Source organism: Mytilus trossulus, chromosome 4 (genome assembly GCF_036588685.1).
Source record: "Mytilus trossulus isolate FHL-02 chromosome 4, PNRI_Mtr1.1.1.hap1, whole genome shotgun sequence".
In the NCBI taxonomy this organism is placed as follows: Eukaryota; Metazoa; Mollusca; class Bivalvia; order Mytilida; family Mytilidae; genus Mytilus; species Mytilus trossulus.
Window position 1 is genome coordinate 33,950,261 of NC_086376.1, and position 24,347 is coordinate 33,974,607.

The 24,347-nt window shown below is 30.9% G+C and overlaps 2 protein-coding genes across 3 annotated transcripts in view; one reads left to right on the forward strand and one right to left on the reverse strand.

Annotated features, from left to right (window-relative positions):
• Window positions 1–910: 910 nt before the first annotated feature.
• LOC134715167 (heat shock factor 2-binding protein-like) lies at window positions 911–24,318 on the reverse strand. Of its 2 annotated transcripts, none has more exons than XM_063577145.1 (10): window positions 24,155–24,318; window positions 11,039–11,134; window positions 9,658–9,790; window positions 6,712–6,815; window positions 6,048–6,197; window positions 4,762–4,894; window positions 3,682–3,805; window positions 3,054–3,157; window positions 2,162–2,262; window positions 911–1,215 (listed from the first exon to the last, which is right to left on the reverse strand). In XM_063577145.1, exons 1-10 carry the CDS (start codon window positions 24,158–24,160, stop codon window positions 1,105–1,107), a joined length of 1,062 nt encoding a protein of 353 aa, XP_063433215.1. In that variant the 5' UTR covers window positions 24,161–24,318; the 3' UTR covers window positions 911–1,104. The 2 variants fall into 2 exon arrangements, with proteins under 2 accessions (XP_063433215.1, XP_063433214.1); XM_063577144.1 differs by lacking the exon at window positions 24,155–24,318 and adding an exon at window positions 12,329–12,460.
• Window positions 12,475–24,347, forward strand: part of LOC134715166 (S phase cyclin A-associated protein in the endoplasmic reticulum-like) — a 72,380-nt gene continuing 60,507 nt past the window's right edge. The window contains exon 1 of the mRNA XM_063577140.1: window positions 12,475–12,894. Within this exon, the coding sequence (XP_063433210.1) occupies window positions 12,754–12,894 (141 nt within the window). The 5' untranslated portion in view covers window positions 12,475–12,753. The remainder of the gene's footprint in view (window positions 12,895–24,347) is intronic.

Consider the following 24,347-nt stretch of genomic DNA (forward strand, 5'->3'; position numbering starts at 1 on the left):
TTAACACCAATATCATATAATATTCTGTGAAATTCTGCTTGTTTTTTTTAGGTTGAGCCGGATGCAGTTTTCTTCTCTCTCTATACATTGACTGACGCACATACTTTAAATCTTTCTTTTTTAAAATTTTCTTCTTCAATTTTGAAAAGCTCTGAATTTATCATTTTTTGAAAGTTGTTTTGACAACATATCGGTTGCTTTTCTTTTTCAGACATCTTCACTTGTGAAAAAATATTCTATTACTAAACAATTCATTTTTTTTTAAATTTGACGAATGTTCAGTTAAATCTTAGTAGAATGGTAAATTATAATACATTTATGATATAGGTAAAACATATACAAGTATGATATAGGTAAAATTTATTTACAGGTAAATGTGGCGCAATTTCATTTCATTTATTGGCACAATTAATACCATCAAAATAAAAGAGAGTGGCGCAATTATTACCTTTTCAAAACTGCAATTAGAGCAAATTGATTCTGCCCAATGTGATCAGTCTATGTAAACTTTCTGATGATGTTAACTTAAAAGCGTAACCATAAATGTAATCCAGAAAGAAACCAATATGCAATTTGAATTTAAAGGGCAAGCTTAGCTATGGGTGATGCATTTGTTTTCTTTAAATAATAGTAAAGTATTTAGCTATGGAATAATTATAAGTATGGATATTGTGTTTATTTTTTAAAACATGACGAATTTTTGAAAAACAGCCTTATATATGTGGTTTTTAAATTATTTACAAAATATTTCTCTTTTTTTTAGGGTGCAAACACAACACAATATACTCTGAAAATAAAAGCGTTGCTTAAATATGACTTCAGATGGAAAGATTGTATGTTCTGCAAAAATGTTTTTATTTGTCATCAATATTAAAACATTTATCACTTTTATAAAGAATTAAAAGATACCAACAATTGTTTAGCTATATTTCTCACTAATAATTATACAGACATTTTCCTAAAAAAAACTTTCCACAATTTAAAGTTTACATATCAAGTATTTATGGTCAAATAAATGAATTTCCAATGTGGTTGATATATTTACAAGTTAACTAACACATTGATCAACATGATAAAAAGCCAAATGCATATAAAATTAAAATATTATTGTTCATGTGTTTTATGCTGCTGGATATCAGAAAGTATCTCCAAAGCAAGTTCTTTTATATCTCTGTTCTTCTCTTGTAGTAACTCTTCAAACACACGGTTTGGTAACTACAATATAAAGCATTAAATTGTTTCTGAGTATATTAGAAACTTTAAATAGAAGATAAAAAATACTTGTCTCTGGCAATACAATACAAGGTTAGGAGCTTGTAATGCGGTGCTTGTTCTTTGTTGCTGTTTATCATTTTTTTTTATTTGCTTTTTACATGATATTTTTTAATGTTTGTCATTTCAGGGCCTATTCTTACCTTTTGACCTATAGGTGTCATACCACCAATTAAAAGTCCCTATCTGTTCAACCAAATTCACAGCTTTCTAAATATTTTACCTTAAGTTTAACTTCATAAAAACGAGGTATATCCTGAATCGTACATGTATCAACTTTCTACATGTCAATTTTCAAAAGATGTTTAAATTCATATAAAAAAGAAAAGGTCTTCTGAATAGAGTTTCCACTAAAAATAACCTCTGGTTTTCTGGAAATCTTAAATTAGTGTACTATGGAGTGCATAAATCCTCAATTTTGAATACAAACTCATAAACAAGTAAATTTTAGCTCAAAATGGTCTTAATATATTTCTCTTTCACCAAAAGTTTCATTTCTGCCAATTTATTGGTTGGTTTAAGTAAACAATGACATCCAATGCACTATTTTTTGTCCCAGTAGGCCTACTTTCACATAGGTTCTAAATTTGAGGGAGTAATTGGTGGTGTGACACCTAAAGTTGCTAACTTTATTACAACTGATATTTGCTTGAAATTATCTAACAGCAATCATTTCAAATCTTCTTTTGTAAAGTTTGTGTTGCAAGTGTCCATATATGGATGTTTCTAAGAAAGTAGATATCAATTTGCTGTTGTTCAACATTATAGGTAAAACTTCAAAATAAAAAAAATAAAATTGATACTTTTTGATACCTTTTAAGAATACAGACAAATATTTATCAATTCTAACTCTGTATAATGAATCCTATATAATTTAAAAGTGACTTACAGCTTCTTCTAATTCATGGATCAGGCTGATATTCACATCTTCACAAATGATAGATTGGATCAGTCTAAGAGAGTTAACTCTGTTATCCACAATCTTCTCATCTTAAAATAGTGCAGAATAATATTTCACATTTTATCATGATCTGTTTGATTGTTTTTCAAGAACATGTTTAAAGAACTAACTGAATATTGTTATTTTCATAATTGAAATGTTCTGAAATATACAAAAAATTAGTCTGCACATAGCAAAACAGAAGAAATATGACAAGAAACAAGTGTCCAGGAGTTTATCATGTTTTCAAAATTGATTGGAATCAAAAGTTATCATTGAATTCAAATTTTAGAAAAACAAATTGCCTACAATTTAAACATAGTTTTATATTACCCATCCTCAACTAACCCATTACTTGTGGTCAGATCGGTAATATTTTCTCTAATCCAAATTAATCATTTATCTTGATAATAATTTTTCATGGAAGCATATTGCTTGAACTCATTCAATGGCTAAACTAAACACACCCTGTAAAATCCATGACACTAACTTAACTAAACACACCTTGTATAAAATCCATGACACTAACTTAACTAAACACACCTTGTAAAATCCATGACACTAACTTTACTAAACACACCTTGTAAAATCCATGACAATAACTTAACTAAACACACCTTGTAAAATCCATGACACTAACTTTACTAAACACACCTTGTATAAAATCCATGACACTAACTTAACTAAACACACCTTGTAAAATCCATGACAATAACTTAACTAAACACACCTTGTAAAATCCATGACACTAACTTTACTAAACACACCTTGTAAAATCCATGACAATAACTTAACTAAACACACCCTGTTAAATCCATGACAATAACTTAACTAAACACACCTTGTAAAATCCATGACAATAAGGACAGCAATCCTTTCTTGGTGCAGATGTACTTAATTCCCTTCTGATTAATACTTATGTTGTATAAAGACATCAGAATTAAACTGAAAAATAAAAGTCAATAATTGTTCCATTTTTAACAATTTGATGTTTTGGATTTAATTAAAAGTGAAGTAATGTAAACAATGATTCCATACTATCTTTGTTTTTCTCTGTCATAGGGTTGCTATTTAATTGGCTTATATCCTACATATTCTATTCCTCATACATCATGTATATGTCTTGTTTCCCAGCAGATTGGATGAAATTTGGTATTTTCCCACCATATTTCTTTAATCATTAAGTGACCAACCATTTAATTCTTTGATTAGTTATTCTTTGTACTACATTGACTTTTAGGGAATACAGTTAAAAATGCTAGGAACTATATCTTTTTCTAAGCATTCTCAATTTGTTTTAATAAAATGTCAGCCACAACATTTTGACATCACAATTGTTGTTTGAGTCAGAGAGGAATGAAATTATCAAATTTTTATTTCACTGGAACAATAATTTAATTCATTGTAACAAATGTATTAAATAAAATTTAATAAACATCTCTGTTTTCTCAAATTTATTTGATCCTTACTTTTTCAGCTTAGCAGCTTTTCCATTTGGAGCTTCAGATAGGACTTTGAGATATGTGTCTATTAGCTGTCTGCCATACTGATTAGTCACCAAGAAGTCTCTACCAAGGGCTGAGGCAGCTATGTCTTATCAAACAATGAGGAGAAAAGAAATTTAGCAAATAATGGTAGACCTTAAAATATCCAGTAGCTCTTGTGTACCTCATTTATTTCAAGAATATAAATACCAAATCTCAAGGGAAATAACTGTGGAATCACGTTGTAACATTGAAATTGAATGGTCTTTTATGGTTGTGACTAATTTTCTAAAATTAAAAGCATTAATATAAAAATTCTAAACTAGTCTTCATCATAAAACAATTACTTTGGATGATTTTCCAATCTAAAAATTTAATGGTAGTATATCACGAAAAAATATTTTTATCCTCTATTGTAGCATCAATAGTATTTAAATCACAGAAAAGCATTCGGTTATAATTAAAAAAAAAATTTTGGGGGTGTTGATTTTTTTTTAATTTAAATAAAACAAATTGATTGATTGATTGGTGTTTGCTAAAAGACGAGAGCTTATTCAAATATTTTAACAATTTACAGATATTTTTAAAATCAGACAAAATGTTCTTCTATAAATTTAATTCAAGGTTAAAGCAAATTGTTTATTTACAAATAAAATTCAACACTAATCATTTTAAATTTATACAACATTTTAATATTTTATAATATATTCAACTATTTTTAAGAATGAAACAATATTTGTATTAAATTGGAACACTATTGAATAAATCATACATATGATATTATTGACATTGAAATGCTTCCTATGAATATCAGCAAAGTCAATACAATTTAAAAAAATAAAATATGTTTAATAGTATACTTGCAGTTGCAAGTTATACATTGTGGTTCATCTTCATTTTTAAGACAATACTCACAAAATAAAATAAAATAACCAAAACTATATTCAATATTTTGCTTAACATTTGCCACTAAGGCTCCTTTGTATTGGCCAGGACTAAAAGACAAACTGATTATTAGGTTAGGAGGCTAGACTCAATGAGAATTACAATTATTCACATACTTACTTGTAATGATTCCACAAAGAGCTAATATAAAGCTCTGTTCCTCACTGGTATCCTGTGGCCACTCTTCTTTATAGGCAGATAAATAACTTTCTAAAGTGTTGGAAACCAGACACAAAAACTCATCAATCTTAGTCTGGAAATACAAATCATAATATTAAGAAAAATAATGTCCAAACAAAAATAATTAGATTAATAATTCTATGTTATAAACATCTTCCAATTTTCATAAAAATGTGAGATAACTTAAAATAATTGTGATTTCAGGAAATCTTAACACAGTTTTAAAAATGATAAGATAAAAATGTGAGTTCTTTATTGCTATTGTGATATTACAATTTATTGCATTAATTTGTCTGAATTTACAGTATTTGTGGAAAAGAAAGAACTCCATTGTGGAATAAACTTCACGTAACTAGTTAACCCTCCAGGATGAAGCTAAAGTAAGAGGTATAGTAAGAGTTATTGGCCTTTGAAACTGACAAAAAAGTTACATCTGTGAATAATTTAATTTTGGATGTAACACATCTTCTGATTGGCTTTCGTTATTTTGTTATGAGCTCATAGACATAATTTAGTCAAAGTTTTTTCATGGTTTTCAAGGGTTTAAAATGGAATTTAGAATTAAATTATAAGAAATGACTGTAATATTTTTCTGTCTATTCAAAATAACATAAAAAATGCGGTGCACACTGTTGAATAACCTGCTACACGCATTATTCAGTGTGCACCACATTTTTTATGTTATTTCTTCATAGACAGAAAAAATATTACAGTCATTCCTTAAAGATTTTCAATATTTTGAAATATTATGTTAATAAAAAAATTGCATTTTCGCTAAAGAAGTATCACTTGTGTTGTCACTATGATTTCATAAACATGTGGAAATTAATAAACATGACTTAAAGTTGCCATTTAAACTTATAATTTTTTTATTAAAATTAATACCAATCAAGGCTTCACCAAATTAAATTTCACACATATTTAACACCTTGTATGAGATAGTTTTTGTCAAAATATCTCATTTTAGAAAGGACTTGGCTCATATCTAATAATGAAAAAAATAAAAATAAGGCTGTTTGCATGGATTCATAAGCCCTAAGGAAAATATATATATGACAAAACTTAAAAATTATCAATCTGATACCCAACAATAAATGTCCAAGGAACATTGGACAGATTTGTAATAAGTATACTTTTTTTTAAATTTCAGATTCTAAGGTACAAAAAAGTTCTAATTTGAACACGATCCAGCTGTTACTCCCTGGAAACTTGATTTAAGTGCTTACCCCAACAAGTATTGACTGTATACTCTCTTCATTCTTTGATACTCTCCACAGTAGTGTACAGCAGGCTGACCCTAGGCTGGAGCAATAGTCAGACTGTTGAGATAACTGCTGAGTCAGCTCCTGAACTTCACATTTCAATTTTATGTTTTCCTATCAACAAAATTGTATGATGTAGATTTATACTTCATAGTTGACTCAAAATTGTAATTAAAGGCTAGAAGTTTAATTATAGTTTCATGTAAAAAATCTATGAGGCAAATGCCTAATGTCATAGTTCCTTATAGATGTGTCCCTTATAATAAATATGTTTTCATTTTGATAAAGGGGTAATGTATTTGTAAAATTAACATGTTAAATAATACTTAATATTCAGTCTTTAAAGGTAGATAAACTCATCATAGATACGAGGAATAAAATTTGATATTTACGCCAGATTCAAGTTTCGTCTACAAAAAAGATGATTCGATCATTTTCCATAAATGTCTTTTAGCTGTTATTATAGAATATATAAATTCCATCCATATTTCTTCTTCATTTTTCTTTCAATTACGATTGATAACTTGAGAATGGAAATGAAGAATGTATCAAAGAGACCGCAAAAGAGCAGAAAACAGATGAAGGCCACCAAGTCAATAGAAACTTAACCTTAGTCTTTGGTACAAACCTCTTTTTCTTTTTGACAGTCAGCTGTTGCCACTTCACATCGAGCTTTCCATTGAGATGCTTCTAACTGTTTGGATTCTGCAAGCTTCTTAGTGATCTGCAATTCTGTAAGAACAAAAATAATTCTTGAATTAAATTGCCATTCCAAGCATAGTCATTTAAACAAAGCTGTTTAAAAATGTATTATTGGACTGCATAGACAATTAACAGAACTAACTTGTATGACAAGTACTCCATATTACAGAATCTTTTTTTTCTTTTTTTAGAGATCAGTTAAGATCTGTTTTTCTATGATGAATTATGAATTTGAAATTAAAGGAGTAGGGGCATTAAGGCCTAGTTTTGGCCCAAGAAAATAAAATGTTTGATAACCATTTCAAATTAGCACATAATGTTTAGAAATGCATAGGGTTAAGAAATATAAATGAAAAACAGAAAGATTTTTATCTGATGACGTCACAATTACGTCATAATATGTACTGTTTTCACAAAAACGATGAAAAATAGAGAATTTATGCAGTTTTTTATCTTTATTTCCGCTGAGGAAACATCCTGCGCAACTGAGAAACAACAAAATAATTTAACAGAAGCTTTATTATAACTATTGGCATAATCTCACCAAATATAAATTGTTTCTTGGGTGAGCACATACTTTTTCAATCTAAAATATACTTAAAATTAGATGAAAAAACAAAGAAAATCACGAAATTTAACTAAATATGCAAATTAGGCTATGATTTGTTGCTATGGTAACTTGTTCGATGTCAATTTTTTTTCTTTTTTTCTTAGTACCTTATACCTTAGTCAAGTTATCAGTAATTTAAAAATATGTATGATAACTTTTAAATAAGCAGTACAGGGATGATTCCACTATATAGTTTAGGGCCGCTTGGCGGCCCTAAAATCGGCCAGCGGCCTCAAAAAATATTTGTGAATATAAATTCCCAATTCATGAAAATAGAATAAAAAAGTTTAGGACTTTATACGTTCTAGGTTGAAAAATATAGGCAAAGTATAGATGTATATTGAGTGTCCTATATTTAGTTTTTTTCAATATATAAGACATCTTATGTAAATGAAATTATCACATATTTGTTATCAATACCTTATAGGTTTTGCATATGCAATTACCTCAAAATTGCCCGGGGCAAAAAACAGTATATTGATGTTGTGCCCTTATTCCAAGTTACCTCACGTCATTGCATCCTTAACGACAATTGATAACACTTTTGTGATGAAATGTTTAAGAGTTTACCTGTTATGTTTCATTTTTCTCTTTTTGGCAGTTCTAACTTAAACATTTTGTTAAATATGTGATAAAAAGATTATAACATATCTTTTCCATATTGTCCCTGGTATCATCCCTCGACTCATATCGGCCCTCGGCTTAAGCCTTGAGGCCGATATGGAAGTCTCAGGATGAAACCAGGGCCAATATGGAAAAGGGCATGCTATAATCTATACTTATAGAAGATATCTTATATACTAAATGAGATATCTTATATATTACATGAGATATCTTGACATTTGATTAAATAGTAAAAGGGCTTGCCATAGATTAATGTTAGCTGGTATATATGTTTATGTATATGTAATATATGCCTAGGTTACTTTCGAAGTAAGGCGTCAAAGAAAAAAAATATATATAATAGCCTTTCAAGACGTCATAACTAATGAACTATTTGGACTAGTGCATCATGTGCAATGATATTCATGTAATACAACTTCCCTGGTCTCAATCCAATAACTTTCAAGTAATCTGGTGATCTAATCTATGAGATCAGAACCATATATATCATAATCAGGAGCCCATCCATAATTATTCAAAATGTTACAACTTCTTAAATCAGTGTAGAAGTTAAACTTAATATACATTTCCGTTTTTACAGGAAAATGATGATTGCGTCTTAGATTTTATGCATAAAAAATTCCCAATAGGGATAAAAATTCCCAATTTGATGTTCAAGGGACCCATTTGAAAACACCTGGAATCATTCCTGCAGTATTTTTTGGGCCAAATGAGGGCCTTATTGCCCCTACTCCTCTATGGAACAGTATAATTCAAAAGCATATGGAAAAGCAACATTTCATTTGATGCATAAGACCACAATCTACAGGTATTTTATAATGTTCTTCTGATTCATATGATAAAATGTGTGGTACATGGGACTTAACTCATGTATAAATATGGTTTGTAAATCTTAATGCAAACTGTTAATCCATTAGTACAAAAAAATTGTTTTTCATCATTGACATTGTTTAACAGCAACTTTCTATAAATATGGATCATTACCAGGAAAATGTCATTCATAAGGCTAATTTTATGTTTAATGCAATAGTTAAAAGGATACATTTAAAAAATAAACACAGAATATCAACATTTTTATTGATCATAAAAAAAAATGCAGATGAAAGAATTGTCAAAATAGGTGCAATTTAGGTATCATAACTTTAGGTCTGAGTACACAGTTATTTTGTAGTGCATTTCATTTAGACAATAAATGAAAATTAAAAAAATCCCACCTGTGCTTTCTCAATAATATTTTTAAAGTGTGTTGTACTACTTTTGGGACAAATTATATCAAAATTATAGAAAACTTCATCAGCTCTAACTCAAAATATGGACAATTTTATGTTAAGGGGGTCTTGAAATCTTTTGACAGCTTCTGAAGTGCAAATTTTTTACCTTTTTCAGCTGAACCTAAACACTATACTTAACATTAATATTTATGACCCAATTTTTTTTACAGGGTCATTTCACCCCCAAACTTGCTAATATGAGGCATAAAACATGGAGAAATAAATTTGGAAGGGGTATAACAAAAATTGGCAAGTAACACACTGTCCACACTATAGGACTAAGGACTATATTAGTGGACAACGAAAATAAAAGGAGGATAAATGTGTACTTGGAACTTTAGTGATAAATTTTAATGATGATTAATACCTTCCTCAATGAGATTTATCTTAGATGCAGCTGTGAGGACATTTTTATTCAGTACTTTTGGTAAATTTTCTTTCAATTGTGCAATTTCTGCTGCTAACTGAGAAAGATCTTCTTTGTCAACTGTCCATGTGTTCTTTAAAAAAATACACAAAACTGTAGATGATATCATTGAGTAGTGTCCCTTTTTTTCTTAAAACGTTTTTTTTTAAATTTGAATGCAAAGATATTTAAATAGACAATTTCTGATCATTTATAACAAACTTGTACACAAATGAGGGTCTTCAGGATACAGAGACTTATTTTTCAGTTGATGAAGCCACAACTTTTCAAACTACAATATATCAAAACAAAAAACGTATCCAATTAGACTGGAAAGCATACTGTCATCTATAATATTAGTCAAGAAGTTTTTAAAAAAATTGCTGTCTCATTGTGGTATAAATATTACATCATATGACATATTTAAAAGTAACTGTTCCATTTGATACATAAGACTATTATTAATCATCAGAATCTACAGGCATTTTGTAATATTCTTCTGATTCATATGATATAAAATTTGTGGTGCATGGGAGATAACTGTTGTATAAATATGGTTTGTAAATCTTAATGCAAACTGTTAATCCATTAGGGCAAAAAAATGACTTCATCAGTGGTTAACAGCAAGTTTCTATAAGTAACCAAGAAAATGAGGCTAATTTGATGTTATAAAGTTAAGTTAGTATCAACAAACATTTTGTAGTTTTCTTTTGATGAAGATATATGTATATATAATTATGCATTGTGTACTTGTTTGAGAGGTATGGTCTAGATAGGCAATGGCAGAGATTTGCAGCCATGTATAACTTGTTTATCCACACATATGCATAAATTTCCTGTGAAATGTCCTTGTATATAATCTTCCTTAACCTGAGTCAGAGTGTGTTTGATATTCCTTTGTAAAGAATAAATTCCTAGAAAGTAAACATTTATGAACTTACTCCAAGTGACCAAGACTACAAAGTTCATTGGTCAAAAAGTTTATTTATTTCACCTGAGTCTAACTATTTATGGTTGTGGTGGTTGATTTGGTGTGGTCTATTATGCAGTCCAATTATTTCGGTAATTCTTGTTAGTCTTTTTATCTATCAATTTGTTTATTTTTCATATATGAAAATGTTGGATATAGGTCAATAAAATAGCCATTCAATGACACAAACAACCAAAATGACCTACGTAAATTATGATGAATTACAGAAAACTCTTGTATAAACCCTAAAAGGTTACAATAATTCAGTTTTTTTATACCTGTATGGCATAACTGAATTTACTTTCCATAAATAATAATTAGAACAAAACTGCTTTTAATCTATGAAAACCTTAACTAAAGGTACTTCTTTACCTTGGACTTAAGTTTCTCTCCTATTTCTTTGTTTAACAAGTTCCATTCTTGAACAAGTGATGTGTAATTCTGTTTTACCTCTATCAAAAATTTCTTCTGCAAAAGACAAAAATAGTACTAGTAGTGGCAAATGAATAACTGCATGTATTTGTTACCTAGCAATAATGATACTAGATCAAATAAATAACCATAAATGTATTTATTTAAATGATAAAAAAGTAAATGCGACATCTTGATTTGATTATAAATGGACAAATGTATCTTATAATTTTGAAATAACACCTACAAACCTAATGTCCAGACCACTAGGATATTTTTTTTATACTTGTTTTCCATGAAAACTTTAAGAACTGAAAAATAGGCAAACATAATATGCTGCATACATTTTGTCAGTTTAACGGACAGGTGCTACTGCTAACATCATAATTGACAAAAGACCTTTATTGGTGGTTTTCTCCAGCTTCTTCGTCTGAAAAAAACTGACCAAAAGGAAATAGCAGTGAATAGCAGTGTTAAAAGGGGCATTAAACACTAATTTTAATTAATGAATCTGAGATTACTATACACATACACCTTATCGCTATATGTCCACCACTACTGAATATCACACAGGTTCCCATAAAATTTTGACGTCATAAAACAAAAAATCTGGGGACAACGGAAAAGTGATTGTTGTATGCGTCAAAAGGTCAAGCGGACGGGTCGGTCGGCCGAGTAGGCTAATAGCAATAAGGTGTATTAAATGGAAATAACCAAAGAAAGAGAGTATCTAATATGGTGACAAAGTCCTCTATTACAGTAGAAAATTCAATAAAAATAATTTTCAAAAAAATACGGGAAAATTTCCTGAATTTTTCATTGTACTAATGAACTCAAAATCGTTCAATTTTTTTTTGTCGTGTTTTTGAAGTTCTTGATCGGCGCAGAAATCTGCTTCCATTTCCGGTCTTTGTTTACATGAGACTTTGAATAAAATGTATAATTATCAGTCTAAGAAAGGAACTAATACTAATTCATTTTAAAAAATAATGTTCGTTATTAAAAAAACGTTACCTGTTGACAACATTTCTTTGTTTACATTGAATATGACGTCATAACTTAAATAACGTCACAACAATCCCTAACAACAGAACCAAAATCGGAAACGTTATGGTATTTCCGTTGTTCTTTTTAAGTTTTAACATTGTTGATTTTTAAAAAAATCAGACTTTGTGCCTCATATTAATTCTATGGGATGGAATAATCACATTTGTTTTGGGGTATTTGCTATTCAATATATCTTTAAATTACCGACTGTTTTATCATATGTCCATATGAATTATCTTCTGAATTTTCTTGCATTGTCAGATGGAAAAGTTTTCGAAATTTTGCGCTGAAATGTTATAGAGACATTCCGAATGATTGTTTATTTTCGGAACGAATTCCGAATTTTGTGTCGAAATATTTGTAATTTTAGCAGCTTCTGGTGCAGCAAGATGTAAATATTTGACACTAAAGTTTCAAAAAATGGTCTTGCTGTAAATCTATTCATCATTATAACATTTTGATATAAGCTTACTATTTATTTTCCTAACTGCGGTCCACTTCCGGTTAACAGGTCTGCACTGATAAATAGTTGATCTTCCAAAAATAGAAAAGTGCATTTGATATCAGGTGTAAGATTGACTGTTTGACTGATGACCTAACCTATTTCTACAGGTGACTTTATATACAACATGAGTGATACAAGGAAAAAGAGATACAGCACAGGCATCCGAATGCGATCAGACAACGGCGAAAATAATTATCACAGAAACTCGTCTGCTCAAAGTGTTGCATACAACAAAACTGGTCGCAATAACAATTCACAAAACTCGGTAAGATATATATAAAAGTGAAAAAACATCAGTATTTTTTTATATTTTATTGAAAAAAGTTTTTTGATTGATTTTATTTCTAGGCATGATGCATGTTGTGTTTGGGCTTGTTTTGAACCTATTCATGTATTAACAATGATTTGTGGATGGCTGATGAATGGATATGGTCAACTGCATTTGTTTACAAATAATAAAAATATCAAAATATTTTATATTTAAAATGAGGATTATGTGACATTTTGAAATCTAGGTCAATCAGATTTTCAACATGCCATTTATAAAATGTATAGAGGTAATAGATTATAACATACAAATCATTATCACCTTTCAAATTAAAAGATTTATTTTAAAATGTTTCAAGTCATGATCACAATAACCAACAAAAATATTTGGCAAATTGATACTTTGCAGAAGGTATAACCTTATGCTGCTATGCATGTAAAAATACAAACTATGATTAGAATTTACACTGAATAAATTAAAAAGATGATGTACATGTTAAAAAAATGTATAAAGGAGAACAACATACATGTAGGACTCTAAGTCTATATTCTGTACACATATCTGTATGGGTACGTTGTAGTAACCAATACTGGCTTTTATACAAGGGGCCAGACATACATTTGTACCCCTGTCATTAACCTGCCAACATTCCAGCTCTATGCCAGGGAATATGGCCCTACATCATGTGCATTAGAGAAGTTGACCTAGATTTTGAAATTCTTTATTATCATGATTATATAAACTGAACATCACAAGCCCAAATTAGCCATTCAAATGAGTATAAATAATGTACATGTATTGTGCAACTGCAACAGTACAGTATTGCGCAATAGCAAAAAAACTTCAATTGAAAATAGATACACATGTACATCATTTTACATGTACAAATGTTTAACCAATTTCAATGGGATGGGTTTTAAAGTCTTTAATTTTAGGGGATTCTAACCTTGTATAATACTATTTTGGATTTTAGGGCCCATTTTGAATTGGTCCATAAAGGGTAAAAAAATAAACTTTGTTTGATGTCATCTAAAACTGAATTAAAAGGGCTCTATGATCAAGATGAGATGCTGAATGTTATTGTGCATTTAGAATATTTTAGTCCCTGTTTTCAAATTAGTCCATATTAAGGTTTAAAGGGTGGGTCCAAAAATTAAACTTTGTTTGATTTCATCAAAAATAAAATGATTGGTGGTTTTTTTATACATGTAAAATGTATGCTGAAGCTAACTTTTTTGTTTACTTTTAAATATCTGACCATACTAGGTAAATGATAAGTTCCATATCAAATTTTTGACCACATTTATTTTGTGTTAGTAACCTATTTCAGGTAAAAAAATAATCATAATAAAAATTCAGACAGTATCAACCTTGAATAAAGATTACTGTGTCAAAACTTGTCCCAACTGTTGAAATGTTTGACCTCTGTGATGGTCTCAGACAGAGACTGAACCTTGTACATGTGTAGCATTTTATTTGAAAAAGTTATGCCCAAAGAAATATTAAATTGATGGAAAACGACTTTCTTAGCACTCACATGTACAATTCTTGCCAGACTTTTATAAAACTTTTTCTATAGGTTGAAGCAGCAATATTTCAGACAAGTTCTTACGGTTCTTTAATCATGTTAATGGTGCTTGATTGACTTTTTTAAAAAGAGTATATCTCTCTCCCTCTCTCTTGTCTTTCTTTTGTATTCACTGACATTTTTATTTAGTTAATATGAAACAATGTGCGGCTCTTAAAACATCTACAAAGCAAGTATAGATATAAATATTCCCAAAGGTTTGCTACCACTATCCGAAGTCTCCAGAAGCTTTCACCCTGTCTTCCATATTGTATGCCTCATGCCATTTACATTAAAACATGGAGTAATTTGAATCGGGATTATAAATTTTGAATTCTGGAAAATTGTATGATGAAAACTAACGTAGCTAAACATGCTAAATGCAGACCTCCCTAAGCTTTGCATGCATGGCTAACCCTCCTTAGTTGTGTTATATGTCATCATGTATATTTCTTATCAATTTTCCAGAATTCAAAATTGTTCAAGATTTAAATAGTTTTAATATTCTCAAGGCCGTAACTAGGCTCAATATTTTAGTAAGGCAAAACATTGAGCCGTGCGAAGCGTGGCGAATTTTTTTTGACAGGGTATGGAATGAATGGTGCAAAATCCTGCATTCTAGGCATTTTTAGAGCGTTTTACAATGTCTCAAATTTATCCACTTTTTATATACATTCATTTATTATTTGAAGACATGTAGATAGTAACACCAAATAATATTTTTAAGTTAACCACTTTAATTTAGTTAATAAATCAGATAAATATCAAAATATCTATTTGAGTTTGTAGTCTGAACATGGAGCAAAGTACATAGGCTCAGTGGATATTTTTATTCAAACTGGAGCTTGCCAATTTTTCTATGGCCAGTTTCGTCGAAACGTTTCAAAATGTTTTGTCTGCTCCTGGTGTGCATATATACAAGAGCTTGTTGGAGGGAATTAGGAACAGATTCCTTTTCGGCAAACTTTGTTTTCCATCTTAGGATCTCCTGGTGCCAGTTTTCAATGTCCGGCAAATCAGGGTTGTATGCTTCTTTTATCTCATCTATGCATTCATCTGTCAGGTAGTCAAATTTTCCAGGTAAGAGATATTGACCAATCATCAGTTGTCGTTGTTCTTGTGGGAATCTTCTTTCAAGCTCAGTACACACTTGATCTAAAAAGGCATAGAAAATTGAAACTTGCCAAAGCTGTACGCCGAGTCAACATTTGGATTGTCTCTGTGTAATTGCCTTCCAACTCTTCGCCGCGGCTGCAAAATTATTTCTACTACATCTGCTAAAACACGGGCTCTCTCGAAAAGTTTAGAAAATGCTTCCTCTGATCTGATCGATTTCAGAGTTCTTAGCAAGTTCCGTGCCTCATCAAAGGCCACTACCATAGCACAGTCAACTTTTGCAAGGAAAGTGTCAAAGGCTTCAAAAATGCTAAGACATACTGTGCAACAACTAGAGCCATAATGAATTCTGGGTCTTCCATCAACCTTCGATGACCACCTGCCTTAGATTTTGAATCGCCACTGCTTTTTTCCTCAATCTTGTTTACTGCATTGTGAAGTTTTTCGTAATTTGTGATTATTGCGTACAATGCATCTACCCAAGCCGTCCAACGGGTTTCACTCAATGGTTGTATGGATTTTTTACGCATAGCTTCCTGCAATAATTTACCGCTGCTATCGTCTTCCTCGTTAATTTCCATTATCTTAACCATAAGGTCAGACTCGGTAAACATTTCTTCTTTAAGTATATTCTTTCGGTTGGCTGAAGCACAAATGAACCAGGTTAGTTGCACCACATTATCCACTATATTGCGAATTGGGTGTACAACCTTGCAACTTTGGGTCACAACTAAATTAAGGTTGTGGGAACGACAATGGACATAGTAAGCTCTGGGACTAGTTCTCCGAATGCGAGTTTGGACACCCTTTACATGTCCACTCATGACACTAGCACTGTTGTAGCCCTGTCCTCTTAACTTTTCAATCTCTAATCCCCACTTATCTAAGTATGTCAAGATGTTCCCAGCAATATTTTCAGCTTCTGTTTTTGTCAGTTCTACGAATCCCATAAACTCCTCTCTGACCTCTGACTTTATCCCGTCTACATACGGAATGCACAATGAAAGCTGCTCCTTAACGCTGACATCGGTAGTCTCATCAGCACATAGCGAATAAAATTCGGCTTGCTTACAGTCATTAACTATCCTCTCGCGTATCTCGGTCTCGCAGCAATAAATCAGTTCATTCCGTACCTTCAGCGATAGGTAATGTGGACCTTGTGACTGCAAATGGTTACGTAAAATTTCATCAAATTTAGCTACCCAATCCACAAAATACTGAAAATTACCCTCTTCCTTTTTCAGTTCCTTATCCCAGTTTCCCCGGAGAGCAATATTCGGTTGTCCCAAACTAACAATAACAGCTATAATTGCAAGCAGTATCTGACGATAACGAACTGTTTTGTTATTGTACACTTTGCTTAGACTACTACAAATATCAGGTTTACTTTCATTCGAAACCATAATCAGATTATCGGCCTTTTCTTTCGCAGCAGAGTGTAATTTGCTATTCTCGTGTATTCTGAGTGAACCTCTCTTGTCACCGGATGCGTTTTTCCAGTCACGAAAACCAATCATTCCAAACATTCCGTCATCGTGACCGTCACCAAACACTAAGCAGTATGCACAATAAGCGGCATCTTCTTCAACTGAGTAGCGCAGCCATGGATAAGTTTTTCCCAGTCCTTGGAATATTTTCGTCCCTTTGTCGTTAGTAATGTTTTGGAGTAGAAAGAATCTTCAATTTTTCATTTTCAGAAAAAACTTTGTTTCTTAATAACGAAAGGATCAAATGATAGGCCAATCTTCGTCACCTTTTCCATTACTTCACCAGTCTGTGGTTCTAATGGTAGCAGGCTATCAACACAATGATCTACGTTAACTTCCGATTCCTTCTCCATTGGCACAATAGCAGCATCGGTATTAACAGTTGTGTCTGAAAAAGGGAATTAGGCTTTCCGGTAAGCAAACAAACAAGACATTCAAATTCACAGATAGAAAATTAACTGATAACGCCATGGCCAAATAAGAAAAAGACAAACATGATTTTATATTGATTAGACCGTTGGTTTTCGGGTTTGAATGGTTTTACAACAGTAATTCAAATTATTTTTGGGGCCCTTTATAGCTTGTTGTTCGGTGTGAACCAAATGTCCAAGTTTAAGGCCTTACATTTATCTATAATGCTTTTACTTTTATAAATTGTAACTTGGATGGAGAGTGGTCTCATTGACACTCATACCACATCTTCCTACATCTATATAATAGCAAAGGACATAACATAAAAAGCTCAAGACTAAGCAACATGAACCCCATCTAAAACTTGGGGTAATCTCAGGTGCTCCGGAAGGGTAAGTAGACCCTGTTCCATATGTGACACCCGTCGTAAATAGTCTAATTCGTAAAAAGGGAACGCCGTTATGGGATTGTAGTAACAACATGGGAACATGTCTGATATCATCTGTGTAACGGATATTCCACACTGACAGTCAACCAACTCGTGATGGCGTCCGTGAAATACATGTATATGATTTTATCCAGAGTAAGTTTACTTGTGTGATAATATGGGTACAGGAGAATTTAACTAGAGTTTTTCGCCGTTTGTAAACATTTAGGTTTGTGACTTCAAATAATTTCGTTATTTCGGTATATAGTCAGCGGTAAAATATTTTAGATCATCAAGAATTGATAAATAAGGGGGGTGGGAATATGGGTCCGATCCCGAATAGGATTGTCCTGAATATATAGACACGTCACGAAAATAGTTAATCCCGAATTAAAAAAGTCCAAATTATAATAATATCCCGTTTTAAAGGCCTTGCCGTTCTTGAACAGTGCAAATTGGAAAACAGAATATTATTTTAATTTCTAAGGTAAAAGAAAAATGAACAATTAAAAACTAACACATGCAGGTTTCATAAATATCTATATTTATTTTTGGTTGATCGGTATAGGACGAATAAAGTTTGTGAAATGGAGATATAAATAGGCAGACAGAACTACTCCCTCTATAGACAGTAACTTATTAGTCTATTTATAGTTTTGGGGTTCCAATGAATCTATAATTCAATACTTAAACTCTGAATGATCAACCCCTGTTGTGATTACGAACAACATCACTGGTGACAAATTTACAATTTATATTCCTTCCTCACTTTCATTAGCGCTTTTCCTTTTTCTGCAAGAACCTGTTTTCAACCAGAGATCCATGATTATTACCGTTACTAAGTAAAAAAATGTAATCAGAAACATCACCCGTTGGGATGCTGAGTTATATCCGGGAAGAATGATTTAAAAGGGATGGCGAAGTTAACTATTATAGAAATTAAGGTGGAGAAAAAACAAAAAACATATTAATGTATGCTCATATTTATTTGCCATAAAGTAAACAAATTATAATATTACAAAAAAAAAAAAATACAAAAAAAAAAATATTTGTGTCGAAATTTTAGTGAGGCAATTGCCTCACTTGCCTCAATAGTAGTTACGGCCTTGATTCTGTAATACCACAAAAACACGAAAAAAGTGAGTTCATTATGATTTTAACTGTTAAAATCTTTAACACACTTACTTAATTTGAAGATCTGTCAAATAAATGTATATTTATACATGTTACAATGTACATATGAAATGTAATTAACAAAGTTCTTTATATCAAGATTAAACCACCAAATATGCAAATATTCCAGAGGTTACTTATTTCCTAAATTTATGGTCGGCAATAGGATGAATAATCATCATCAGATTTCAGGAAATAAGCTTAATGTCCGAAAATTGCAGGTAATAATTAACTTAATGGGTAGGCATTAGCTAATTGCCTAGGATTTAAGCTTAATGCCTAATTCTCTTATTGCCAATAGCATATATGTCAATGAGATAACAACCTAACACCACAAACAAAAGACATCTACAGGGCAGCAGACAGTTCAACAATGGACAGTTACATATTTATATATACATGTAGTAAACAGTATATCAAATACAAATAACAATATGCCAAGCTCTCAATTTTTGTGATAAATAAAAGTTGTGAATAAAAAAAGAAATTATTAAAGATTAGCCATAAACTCTCCAAATAACAGGAAGCATTAAGATATGACACAAGAGTATAAGACAAACACAAATAAGGGTCCATCTGACCATAAACTCATTTCCATTGTTCATTGGTTCAGGTTAACATGGTTAAGCAGGCTAGAGATTTAAGTGTGTGTACTTGTGTCCCCTCCCTCACCCTTTTTCTTTGTCTCCATTTTCTGCCATAAAAGTATTATTTGTCATTGAATCTTGATGATTTTTATACCTCACCTATGATAGTAGAGGGCATTATGTTTTCTGGTCTGAACGTCTGTTCGTCTGTCCGTCTGTCTGTCCCTTCGCCAGGATTCAGGTTAAAGTTTTTGGTCAAGGTAGTTTTTGATAAAGTTGAAGTCCAATCAACTTTAAACTTAGTACACATGTTCCCCATGATATGATCTTTCTAATTGTAATGCCAAATTAAAGTTTTGACCTCAATTTCACGGTCCACTGAACATAGAAAATGATGGTGGGAGGTTCAGGTTAAAGTTTTTGGTCAAGGTAGTATTTGATGAAGTTGAAGTCCAATCAAATTGAAACTAAGTACACATGTTCCTTATGATATGATCTTTCTAATTTAAATGCAAAATTAAAATTTTGACCCCCATTTCACGGTCCACTGAATATGGAAAATGATAGTGCGATTTGGGCATTCATGTTCCATGGACACATTCGTGTTTGTATTGCATGATTATATTAATATTAAAGGGATAATTCGCGATCTTTCACTTTTCATCTTATTATGTTCATAATACCATAAAAAACATATTCACCAAATTTTATTTTGATATGAAATCTAATAAAGGAGAAAATTGGGAATTATTAATTTTATTTCTTGAAACTTCCTGACTTATGTGACGTAGTTTAAGTCTTTGATGCATGCCGGGAGTGAAAATATCTCATTTAAGTCTTGTTCGTTAACCATCTAATAACGTGATTTAAAGCGCATCGACGACTTTAGGTGTAGCTATTAACCAACGAAAAATAAGTGATAGCCATGCAACTTTTAAAATTAGATCGTGTGGATATTTTAAAAACAAATTTTAATAATAAAATTAATTCATACAATAGAACATTTTTATGATTTTTTCTACAAATACTTTAAACAAACATATGAAATTGGCATGATCAATAGTGTAATAAAAATAGTCGTTTGTATTCTGACCTTTTTGCTTCATTCCAGCAAACATTTTCACTTGCTTGTACGGTGGAAATAAAATGTGTATTGTTTTGTGACACCTAAAGAATGTTGAGTGCGTCGGTTAACTCAAGATAATTAAAGGATTAGCATTATGTAATTCTAATCCTTTGATCCTCATTCAGGGAAATTTAGGCGTCACGGTTTACTGGCTTGAAGGTGTGAACAACATTTCGTATGAATTGAAAACGGGAGTCAGTCAAAGTTTTAGACACAGAAATGAAGGACTTATATAGACGTCCCTGCAGAAATGTAAAAAAAAATAAAATAATAAGGTCCCACAATAACTGGATAGCTGTTGTATATATATTGTTATATTTTGCACAAGCATGATAAGATCACTTGTAAATGAATTATGACTTTTGATTAATTCAGTAACGATAAAATACTTAATTATTTTAATTGAAGTATAAATTCATAAATAAAAATAGCCTTCTAATCACGAGTGTATGAACTAAAAATTGTATATATCTTAGATTAGGATCGGCAGCCTTAAATATTTCAAACAGATCATTAACAATTGCAATTATATAATTTAGTCCATCCAAAGTTATCTTTGATTACCTATTTTGGAATTAATGTTTTCATCAAAATATTTCAAATCTCACAATGCACGAATACTTCAGATATTTGATAATTTTTTTTTAAAATTGACAGAAAATTTAAGAATCTTTTTGGAATGGCATCGAAATTTGCGAACATATATACGCTTTTCGAGTGTGAAAAACATCAACAAAATTTATACATAATCGGGAATGTCCTTAACAAAATAGTCTTCGTCTCACACCGTAACTATATCGGGCCCAACTATATATAATACTTGAGCTATTTGACCAACAATGTATAAAAAAACAAAACAGAACGAATTTAATGTCATCTTTCCCTATTGTTTAATGTTATTATAAGTCTGTTTCAACTGGCAAGAATACCCATAAAGCGGACAAGCAGTTTGTTCTTTAAATTGCTGTCATTGAATATCAAGAAAGAAAACAAAATCCCGAAATTGATTTGAAACTTTGATACTCTATAGTTTTCCTGGAAAATATTCACATCCCTTAGGGATTATTAGTGTACGTCCAGTTGCGTACATATAACATGCATGTCGGAACAATTGTGATGATGACGAATTTCTTCCTTTATTCGAGAACAATCTAATTGATATATAAATGTCCATAACTTCGATGAGCCAAAGAAAGTTATATATCGACCTGTATTTAAATCTCTTCTTCTTTTTTTGGTATACAATAGTCTTTCGACATTTGATGTTGGCATACGTGGACTAGTCTACTAACAAAACTTTTACCCCAATTTACACAAAATGTATGTTTCTTTCTTATGTACAATGTAAATATGTATATATTTGAATTTGCGCTATAGTTCCGTAACTTTTTATCCTGGCGTATATACGAATGGTCGACAAGTGCATACATTTTTTTAAATCAAAATTTCTGGTATGGTCCGATCTGTCCTTCACCGTTGACAAAAATATGTATATAGATTTTTATTTCATCAAATCTGTTGTTTATTTTTAGGTATTATCTATATTTTTATAAATAATTTTCTTTACATCAGAAATGTTATTCATAAACAAGTGTAATGACTAGTATATAATATCACTTTCGGACACGCAAGATAAAGATGCATATTATACACCTAATAGTTCAAAATGGAAAGTGATAAGTTATAGGCCGTGTACACTGATCAATACCCTAAGAAGTGAAACGATGCATGAATATGCAAGCTCGACAGGAAATCGCTTGAATACCTGGACGTGTCACACCCCCTGCAATACCTTTGGGAGTAATACCTTTAGCCATGCAGGTGATCAGTGGAGCGAAGATCCTAATTTATTTGAATAAAGTTTATTACATAAAAGAATTATTAACTAATTAGATTTCCGAAAACAATTAAAGTTTCACGGAACACTTTTTTATGATTTGAAATTTTTACTTTTTAACTAATTCCAATATTATCATTGTTGTTAAAAGTAACAGATCATGGTTATTAAAAAAAAAGATGAGAAAATTTTCCGTATCAACTTAGTTATAGTTAACTAGTCGGATAAAACAGCCGTACGATTGACAAGATATCGACACGCAATTACGACTACATCGGGTTACTGTAGTTTTGGTCCTTAGACATATCTTGGGTGCAAATCGGAGAAGGTAACAAAATGGCCGACCGGAGAGAATTGATACTCTAAATTTAAAATCGATGGTGATCTCTTATCTAGCAGAATAAAACTTTAATATTCATGAATTTGAGCATTTTTATACAGAATGAACATAATATCAATTTTTGATTTTTTTGCGAAGTTTCCCTTTAACAAAACAACCCAGCTCATGTTAAAACATTAATAATTACATGCAAATGTACATGTACCTTTAAAAGTAAAGAAGAATAAGGTTAATTGTTTATAATATTAAAGAAAATTACACGTTTTTGATAACTTGATGATCAAACTTTCTGTAGAGATACACGTAAGAGAAGCTACAAATTAAAATTGCTTAATTTAGAAATGCACAGGGGCAACACAAGACCACATTTAATTACTGTGGATTCATTTATTTTCGTGGGTACCAATTTTCTTGGTTTGAGGAAAACTTACATATTCGTGGATATTTAATTTCGTGGTTTTGGCAAAGCCTACACTCATTCCTTTACAAAATTTGTATTTCGTTGAAAATTTGAATTCATGGTTCTCCTATACCCACGAAATCCACGAAAATTGATATAAATCAACAGTACCTAATTTTGATAAAACAAATGTCAAAAAGTTACTTTCATTATAACCAACTAATAGCTGACAATATCTTACATGTATATATATATTTTTTCTTAGGAACTCCATAACAAGGCCTTCTGAATTAGGAATCATGTGAGCATACTATACCTTGTGATGTATTTAAACATCCAAAACTCATGCATGCCGATCATTGTCCTGTTTACTGAACACTTAGACAAATGTTAGACAGGGGTTATCATTATTGAGCAATTTACAATAGCTCACAGTTCAACTTGACTTTGACTTATTTATTATGTAAAATCAGAAACTGAGTTTTTTTTATAATAACAAAAAAATACAAAACATTATAAATTATTTCATCTAGTTTTATTTCATTTTCCTCAGTCTTAACCATGGATTCTATTTCATGTATCAAAAGACCTGGTTTTGTATATACCTGCCAATTATAGGCTTTATTAAGTTTGATATCAAAGATATTATTACTGCGACTTTTCATACATTGTATATACATGTAAAATGAGGATTTCTTTTCTGATTTTATAAGGATTTTCAATGTGTTTGGTTACTGTCTCCTTCCGGCATTCTCCTTTATTTAAAATAATTATAATTGTACTCACATGCATACATAAATTTCATCTTTGAACCAAATAAAGTGCACCTCTCCCAAATGTTCTAAAATCTAAGTCCGTATTTACAGTCTGTTGAATTTTTCACAATAAATCAGAACAGTTATTAAATATTTTCTACCAATATTTGCTTGATCCTACATTCATAACATTGTCCTAACCAATTCAGATCTTAGTTATCTCC

Coding starts and splice junctions, on each gene's coding strand:
- LOC134715167 (XM_063577144.1), bottom strand. CDS start 12,379: ATGCAAGAAAATTCAGAAGATAATTCATATGGACATATGATAAAACAG. Junction 11,135..12,328: donor GACATATGATAAAACAGTCG/GTAATTTAAAGA, acceptor TGTCTTTTGCAG/AAGAAATTTTTGATAGAGGT. Junction 4,895..6,047: donor TACAGTCAATACTTGTTGGG/GTAAGCACTTAA, acceptor TTGTATTTCCAG/ACTAAGATTGATGAGTTTTT.